At 35.7% G+C, this 9,736-nt stretch overlaps 1 protein-coding gene across 1 annotated transcript; it reads right to left on the reverse strand.

Moving 5' to 3' along the window:
- Positions 1–3,915: 3,915 nt before the first annotated feature.
- Positions 3,916–8,022, reverse strand: sox21b (SRY-box transcription factor 21b). The gene is made up of 2 exons (XM_060875638.1): positions 7,542–8,022; positions 3,916–6,685 (listed from the first exon to the last, which is right to left on the reverse strand). Exon 2 carries the CDS (start codon positions 6,054–6,056, stop codon positions 5,325–5,327), a length of 732 nt encoding a protein of 243 aa, XP_060731621.1. The 5' UTR covers positions 6,057–6,685; positions 7,542–8,022; the 3' UTR covers positions 3,916–5,324.
- Positions 8,023–9,736: the final 1,714 nt, after the last annotated feature.

A 9,736-nucleotide genomic window follows, 5' to 3' on the forward strand; every position in this document is an offset into this window, starting at 1 on the left:
CTTTGTCCTTCAGGATTTTTTGGTAGACAGCAGAATTCATGTTTCCATTTATCACAGCAAGTCTTCCAGGTCCTGAAGCAGCAAAAAAAAAACCAGACCATCACACTACCACCACCATGTTTTACTGTTGGTATGATGTTCTGTTTCTGACATGCGGTGTTACTTTTATACCAGATGTAATGATGCAATGTCAACATTCCTTGGATGCTGTTGTGGGGTCTTTTGTGACATCTTGGATGAGTCGTCACTGAGCTCCTGGGGTAATTTTGCTCGGCCGGTGACTCCAGGGAAGGTTCACCACTGTTCCATGTTTTCACCATTTGTGTATAATGTCTCTCACTGTGGTTCACTGGAGTCCCAAAGCTTTAGAAATGTCTTTATAACCTTTTCCAGACTGATAGATCTCAATTAATTTCTTTCTCATTTAAAAACTGCATGTTGGGTTTACTTGTGTTATCTTTGACTAATATTTAAATTTGTTGGATGATCTGAAACATTAAAGTGTGACAAGCTGCAAAAAAATAAAAAATCAGGAAGGGGGCCAACACTTTTTTACACCAGTGTATATAAAAGAAAACAAATTTGCCATATTTATAAAATTCCTAATTTGCCTTTTTATTTTATTATTTTAAAAAGTGGGGCACCTTGTGTGTGTGTGTGTGTGTGTGTGTGTGTGTGTGTGTGTGTGTGTGTGTGTGTGTGTGTTTGAGAGAGAGACGCTCCTGTGAAGCTCGAATTCGACACGTCCAGGTGTTAAAGGTGCGGCTTTAGATAATTTTTTTTGCTCCTGTGAGCAAAAAGAGCTGCAAGATACATACACACCATACAGTGTGTTAACACTCACTTCAAATAGGTGCTGCAGGTCTCTCTCACACACACACACACACACACACACACACACACTTGACTGAGCTGCTCTCTGAAGTACAGCAGTTCAGCGATGATGATAATCACGATGATGATATAAAATTGTTTATAGTCACATTAACTTCCAAAAAGGATTTAAATCTATTTGAACATTAATTAGCTAATTATAAAACTAGCATGAACGTTATACTTGCACCACACACCTGCACATTATTATTGCATAAATACACCAAGGTGTTGCAACCATAAACCATAAAGGAATGCCATGGACAGTACAGTTAATGACAGGGTTGCCAGGTTGTTGTAATTTAAATATAATCCTCAATCTATTTTTGTAGCATATGATCTGAATTGAAGTTAAAAGATCTCTGAAAGTTGGTGTGTAAGAGCAGACGGCGTGAAACATCACCGTTTCTACTGAATTGATAAAAAAAAACAATAACAAAAGGAACCTTTATAAGGAATATCTTATCTTATCTTATCTTTAAGTCATTTTAGTTGAATGTGAATTACGATGTAAAAGAAAATTTAAATACTGAAAGTAGTTTTATTTATTATTATGATCAATGATGTGATGTGATGATATTACATAAAACGTGATTTATAGAAAATAAGCATAAAACCTTTATTATTGTTATTGTTAATTGATGTTGTCTTCCATTATTTATTTATTTATTTATGTATTTATTATTTTATTATTGTTTCTTTCTTTCATTCATTCTTAGTTACTTTATTTGTTTATATATTTATTTATTTGTTTATTTATTTATTTTATTTATTCATATTTTATTATTGTTTCTTTCTTTCTTTCTTTCATTCTTAGTTATTTTATTTATTTATTTATTTATTTATTTTTTTTGTATTATTTGGCAACTATTGTGTAGCTACTATTTATTTATTAGCTATTAATTATAAAAAACGAGAGGATGGAGTGATGATGTGGAGTTAAAACAAGACACTTACTGATCTCTTCTAGCTTTATGTTATTGCTTTAAACAGACTTTTATTTTTATATTTATTATTAACATCGATCCTTTACACACATTTGTATATTTTTGGTGAAAAGGTGAATTTTGTATAATTTGACATCATTGTTTATAAATTCACTTTAATTAACAGAAAATGCTGAAGATGACAGTTATGTTTTTTTTTATTTATCTGTCATTTATTAAAACATTTATCAAAAAAGTCACCAAATCTTTCCGCTTCTCCGTGGCGTAAACAGACGGAGGAAAAGCAGCAGAGGAGAAAATAAAATGAAGTGTGTGGAAGGTGTGAAGCGTTCGGGGAGAAAGCAGTTTGATAACGGCACCAAATCTCAGCTACACTTTTTGTTTCAGTTCAGAATCTTTCAGTAAACTATTCTACAGTAACGAGAGCTTATAAACATGTCATTAAATTAAATTAAATAGAAATAAAGAAATAATAGGAATATTAAAAATAATTTGAAATTATATAATAATATATATCATTTTAATCTATGAATGCATAAGATATTTAAGCTATATATATATATATATATATATATATATATATATATATATATATATATATATATATATTACAAACAAATATGAAATTCTGTAGTATAATTGAATTTAATATAAATTATATATTTTTAAATTAATTCATTATTATAAAACAAGAACAATGTGATTTTACTGATAAACATTGTAATATTTTATAGATTTATAGTATTTATATTTAAGGAAATGTGTGTGTGTGTGTGTGTGTGTGTGTGTGTGTGTATGCGTGTGCGCATATGTGTGTGTGTGTGTGTGTGTGTGTGTGTGTGTGTCTGTCTCACATGCTCGGTGTGTTTCTTTGTCTCTGTCCTGACATTTCTTTATCGTATGTCATGCACCTTTTTTTCCCATCCATCACTAGTTTTCCCCTTTTCAAAGAAGAGGAAACACACACACACACACACACACACACACACACACACACACACACACACACACCTATTCAGAAGGCGTTTAGTTCACTCTTTTCACTGATTGTCCAGCTTTTCTGATGCTAATCTGCCGTGTTAAATATCTTTTTGTCCTCCCTCTTTCACTCCTTCTCTCTTCCTCGCCGTTCGTTTATCCACCTTTTTAAAGTTTCTTTTTTTTATTTACGCTCTTTTTTTGCTCATGTATTTTTTATTACGTTGTGTTTTTTCCTCCGTCTTTAGGAGGCCATTCAGACGCGTCCAGCTGGACTGGACCAAAGAAAAAACAGGAGAAAAGAGTGAAAAGAGACGCGGCCCGAGTGCACAATGCTAACAGTTTTCCAAATAGACGGCCTTTTCAGTGAGTGCACTTCAACACACAAAAAGAGTGACTGTCTAAACCAATAAGAAAGAAAGAAAGAAAGAAAGAAAGAAAGAAAGAAAGAAAGAAAGAAAGAAAGAAAGAAAGAACGGGAAAGTTTTTCAGTTTTGAATTTCCTGCTCTCTCTTGGAGAAGTAAGTAAAATCAACAACAAAGATAGATAGATAGATAGATAGATAGATAGATAGATAGATAGATAGATAGATAGATAGATAGATAGATAGATAGATATGCTTTGATTCTCAAGCTATAAGGGAAAATTAATAATTTCACACAAAAAACAAACAAACTGGATGTCAGATTTGAATTCTTCACTATCTCAAAAGAAAAAGGAAGAAACACAAGTGTGTGACTGAAGCATTTAAAACTGATGAATCAATTTTGATAAATAAATAAACAAATAAATAACGCAGCTTTTGCTTCATGACATGTTTTAGTGAATAAATGGATCCTGACTAACAGATCACACAACAGGAAGTGACCTCAAAATACAGAGTGACCAAGTGCACAATAAAAGGGTTCGTCTCACACACACACACACACACACACACACACACGTCTGATTAAACAGCATGATTTTTTTCTCTCGTTCTAAATCAAAGCCCTTTCCTGTTCACTTGAACTCAGAAAGGTTTCACTTTCCTGCAGCTCCTTTTAAAGAAAAATCTCGATCTGAATCACGATAAACTTTTTTTTGTAACCAAAAAAAAAAACAAAAAAAAACAAAAGAGTCCTTTCTTTCTTTTATTCCGGATCCCTTACACACTCCACCTGGAGCAGGAGGAGGGACAAAAAAGGAAAGAGTTGTATAGTGTCGTTCACTATGGAGCAAGAAGTGCGCTTTATTACCACACACACACACACACACACACACACACGGTTAATCACAATCTCATTGTGTGTGTGTTTGTGTGTGTGTGTGTATGTGTGTGTGTGTGTGTTCACAATGTTCCTTCAAATTAATGTATTTTCACAATACAAATAAATATAAACTACAACATTAAAAAATAACCACACACACACACACACACACACACACACACACACACACACACACACACACACACATCCTTCCTTGAACAAAAAATAATGATCAGAATATCAGATTATATAGAAAACATTTTCATACATCCACTTTTTTTTAACACTTTGTTAAATTATGTTATTTTTTTACACAAAAGAACATGTTTGAAAGTCTGATTGCTTTCAGTGACAACTATATTTACACCTTTTATACAATGTAACACACACACACCCACACACACACACACATTTAAGAAATATTCCTTAACATAACGAAATGAAATGTAAAAGTCTGTGGTTGCGACTCCATGAGCCGTCGCAGGTCACGTCGTTGTGAGCCACATGAAACATTATGATTTGTCTCGTCCTTACAGACACACAGAGAGACAGGAAGTGCTTCCTGTAAACACAGATGGACACTAATAGGTCTGATTTAAAGAAAAAAAAATTACCTTCATTGGACGTGCAAAAACTTTTCTTTACACAAATGTGTTACAAAACATACACACACACACACACACACACACACACACGCAGGTACAGATTTATTCACTTTATACTCTCTTCATTTTAACCTCATTACACCACAATTCTGTATTCTGATTGGTCATCAGGTGTTGCTATAGCGACAGCTCGGGCGGACATTCAGCTCATCGCTAACGAATGCCGTCGCTATGGTGATGTTTATATAACGTTGATGGAAGGAGTCTCCAGTGACAAACTGCGATTTTTTTTTTATAGATTGCAAGAAAAAAGAGGGAACCAGTGAAGGAATGTATGAGACTCGCTAGTTTCACTATTCAGTGTGACAATAAAGGGATAAATAGAGTGATATATTAGTGTTGTTCAGAAAGAAAGGAGAAATTGTAAGTGGTGTAAGAGGAATAAAACCCTCGGGTTAAGCTGATATCGTCCATCACACCGTCCTGTCCTTTACTGTTTTCCTGGAACAGCATGATGCTGAGAGCTTTGTCGTTCCTTCAGTATGTTCTTTAGATGACTTCATGCACACACTTCTGACGTAGTAAACATCAGAATGTTCTTTTGTTTGTTTGTTTGTTTGTTTGTTTTCTTGTAACACATTTAATGGTGCAATATTTTCCATGATTCTTTGTCTCATAACGCGGTGGCGTAGGCGTGATACGGCTCCATCGGTGCTTTTCCGACGCCAGGTAACAGGATGTACGCCAACGGTGTTGAAAATGCAGAGGATGATGAAGATGACGAAGATGATGACGATGAAGATGATGATGAGGGCCACGCGCTACAGCTGCAAGGCATCAAAAAGGCCGGATTGTGCGCGCTGGTGTGCGCGTGGACGCCAGGAAACGGCGGGAAACCCAATGACGACGGGTACGGGAAGGTCGGCATTGCCGGAGGGAGAGGAGGAGGAGGAGGGGGAGGTGGAGAGAAGTCTGCCATCTTGGATCCAAAATCCAGAAAGGAGTACGGATTGGCGCAGATGGATGGAGCAAACAGGATCCTGGCTCTGTCTGAAGCGCGAACCAGAGACTCGGCAGAGGGTTTCAGTGCTTCTGCTTCCGCGTGCACTCCATACGGCAGAGCCAGGGCAAACTTCTCCTTCTTGGCGAGGGTCTTTGGTTTCCTTCGCGGCCGGTATTTGTAGTCAGGGTGCTCCTTCATGTGGAGCGCTCGGAGTCTCTTCGCCTCATCGATAAACGGCCGCTTCTCAGAGTCGGTGAGCAGCTTCCACTCGGCGCCGAGACGCTTACTGATTTCAGAGTTGTGCATCTTTGGGTTCTCTTGTGCCATCTGCCGGCGCTGGGCTCGAGACCAGACCATGAAGGCGTTCATCGGGCGTTTGACGTGGTCCAAAGACTTCGACATGATCGTTATGACGACAGCAAGGACGGAGGATGTGAGTTTACGACTGTATGTTTGACAAAGGTTTAGATTTTCTTTTGGAAAGTGTTTTAGAACTCGTTTACTTCACCATAAAACCATAAAGGTTTTCATCAGAGGAGTGACATCATGATCCAACATGATGATAATAATGAAAAAAATGACTGTTCTTTTTTGCTCAACGTGGCATTACAGTGAAAACAGTCAAACACTTAAAGAATCCTTTCCACCAGATGGAAATTCTCGTGTTTGACTTTTCAAACCGTCAGCTTCGGAATCTTTAAGAAAACGAGTTTAGAACTGAAGCGATTGGAGGCCTTTTGTAAAAAAAAAAACAAAAGCATTAATCCAAAATGTGAAGGTAAGCTGCATCAGGTGATTCTAAGTTCACTAACAAACCTCAAACGTGTTCACTGGATACTTTACATGATCCGCCATGATGATAACAATGTAAAAAAAAACCTTCGGTACAAAGTCTCTTATTGTTTAATTCAGCAACCCAAAGCTTGAGTCAATCAGAGCTCAACTCGCTGCTGTTCAGTTCCTTCAGCCTGCGTCCAGGTCACGTTCTCTTCACGCTCACGTCCACGTCACGCCGATGGAGAACAGAAAAACTGAGAGAAAAGAGAAAAAGGATGATGCATGTATGAATAGATGAAAGATCATTAAAAATTGTATTAATTAACTAAAATACTTTACTGAGTTGAATACTGAATCAATAAAGTCTACGTGAATCAGTTAGGAATTTAATGATTCATTAAAATGTAGATTACTTGTATAATTACTTATTTAACTTATATATATATTATAGAGTCTCTATAGAGTTTAAAGTTTAAATATTTCAGTAAAGAATGTAATGATTCATTACACTACATTTTGATACATTTGATACTTGATTGACTCATTAGATTTTAAGATATTTATTTTGTTGAGTCATTTAAATGCTGACTCATTTATTCCAGTCTGTTGAATTGTTTAAGACTTTACAATGAAATGATGTCATCTCTTTTATCTCTAAAGTTAAATTGAGAAAGATTGAGTCGATTAAAAACAGAAACTATTGACTCATTGATATGAATCAGTAAATATTATATTATATTCTGAGTTGGAAAACCATTAACATGTTTATTAGCTTGTTTAAACCAAACGGACGACCAACACTGAAGACAAAACCACACAGGAGGTGAAAAGTTCAGTGTGTTATGACGAAACTCGTTTAAGAAAAATTCTGCATGAATCACTTTTTATTACAGGCTCATTTCTGTGGCTCCAAATATATTCATTAACGTATCAGTTGATCGGCTGTTTCAGATTGTCTAATGTAATATTTTAAGAATAAAAAATACAAAACCAGCAAACATCAAGTGAACAAACATGATCAGCAGAGTTCAGTTATAAACTAATAATAATAATAATAATAATAATAATAATAATAATAATAATAATAATAATAATAATAAAGATACTCACCAAATCATAAACATGTTCATCAGACAATTTCAGTGTGAAGTCAGAAATGAATTAAAGATCACTTGCTGAACCTCATCCAGAGATGGAAAGGAGCCGCTTTCAACAAGAAAAAATCTACATTTTGTTTAAAAATTCATAAAAAGTTTGAAGCTTTGAGTTTTTGGTCTGAGATAAAACCAAAAAGCTAAAACAATCAGCCAGGTTTTAAAAGATGAACAATAATAAATTAAAAAAAAAGTTTTCCAGGAAGTGAAAAATCCAGCAAATGTCTTTTTTGTTTTGTTTATTTATAAATGAAAACAGATCCGAGGTTAAAATCCGTCACGCTTTTTTAAGTAAAAAGAAAGGAAAGAAGGAAGAAGTGCGTCTGTGTTCTGTGTGTGTGAGAGTGTGTGAGAGTGTGTGAGAGTGTGTGAGAGTGTGTCCCCGGCATAGTGACTTTACAGACACTGAGTGCAGCAATCTGAGAGCTCAGTGTGTATGTGTGTGTGTGTGTGTGTGTGTGTGTGTGTGTGTCAGGTAGAGGGAAAAAAGGGGGCTGGAGTTCATGCGCACACACCCCCATACGTACGCACTGAAAGGGAAAAGGAGGGGCGACACACACACACACACACACACACACACACACACACACACACACACACAGAGTGTTCGCCTACATTAGCAGTGTGAGTGATGGCAACTGTCAAAATGTTGTAATAATTTTAAATTAAATAAAGAATTAGAATAGTAAATGAAGACAAAGGGCCTGAACACAGTCGTATTCACAGGACACTAAATTACAGACAATAAATTAATAAATTTAAACTATTTATTTTCTTTTTTAACATAACAACATGTGCTTAATTCCATCTGCCAAATGATGATGTCATAATGAGGTTTTTATTGCAGCCGACCAACCAGCACTCAGTGGATACACACACACACACACACACACACACACTCATCCTACAATCCTCTCACACACTCTGTGTCAGTACATCACTTTAGGAACTGTAACTTGTAATAATTCTTCAGAACAGCTGAAGAGATTTTGTAATATTTGGCGACATGGATATGAGAATTTATTGTGTGTGTGTGTGTGTGTGTGTGAGTGTGTGTGTGTGTGTGTGTGCGTTTAGAAAGCATGGGGGCTTTTCAGGACTTTCATACACACCAATAGTCAGATGTGAAAGTCACAACAAAGCCCAGGTGTAGCAGCAGGACACAGAGACATGGAGATATGATCTGGAGTGAAGGAGCTGAGTTTCAGGAGATCACACACCATGTTGAGTTCATTTAGAAACAAATTTCAGGAAAAAAAAAACGTAGGCACATGATCCAGATACAGAGAATACTGTTCTGGTGCACATCGCTCTCTCTTCATTAGCTGTCGACTCGCCTCATGTTCAAGTGTTCGAAAACGCTGTTTCATTGTTGAGTCCTTTTTATTTTTTTCATATCACTTCCATACACAGAGTTTCCTTTACTTCCTGTTTAAGGTATTTGCTTGTAAATGAAGGTATCAATGCCCTGTTTAAATAAATTGTCACTCATCCCACTAAGTACATATTAAAAAATCAACACGAGGATTATTACAGTCACGCGTTCACTCGCTCAATCCTGTCACTGTAGTTTATTCCCCTGAAGCTCTGCTCGGTTCGTGTAATTATTCTAATTGTATAATCTGCAGGATTCCCAATGGGCAGCTTTAAGTATTTCTGTTCCTGTTTGACTTCAACACACACACACACACACACTCACATGTCTCACTGTTCTTATGAGGACCTTCCTTTGATAACCTAATTAATTAATTAAACTAATTAATGCTAATTAATGCTTTTTTCCATTTTAACTACAAATCCCTTACATTGTGGTGCTAGAAAGTTTGTGGCATAAAACATGTTGGACTTTATCTTCAGCAAATAAAGAATATTAGATAATATTCAATTAGATTAGATTAGATTAGATTAGATTAGATTAGATAATATCTTATATTATCTCTTCATCTGGTCACATTGAGTATAGGAACCTCAATGATCATCAGTTCTGTTTTTCTGATTTTAATAAAAATAAAAAAATAAAATAAACAAAAACACAAAGCTGTTTAAAGTTTCTGAGTAAATTGACGGAGCGTAATCAATTTCTACAGTTCAGAAAATGTGACACCGTTGTTACTCTTGCCACGGAAATCACTCTGAGAACAAGGTGGGTCA

This window comes from Tachysurus vachellii, chromosome 8, assembly GCF_030014155.1.
Source record: "Tachysurus vachellii isolate PV-2020 chromosome 8, HZAU_Pvac_v1, whole genome shotgun sequence".
Classification (NCBI taxonomy): Eukaryota; Metazoa; Chordata; class Actinopteri; order Siluriformes; family Bagridae; genus Tachysurus; species Tachysurus vachellii.

Excerpts from the sequence above, each read along its gene's own strand:
- sox21b (XM_060875638.1), bottom strand. The coding sequence starts at position 6,056 with ATGTCGAAGTCTTTGGACCACGTCAAACGCCCGATGAACGCCTTCATG.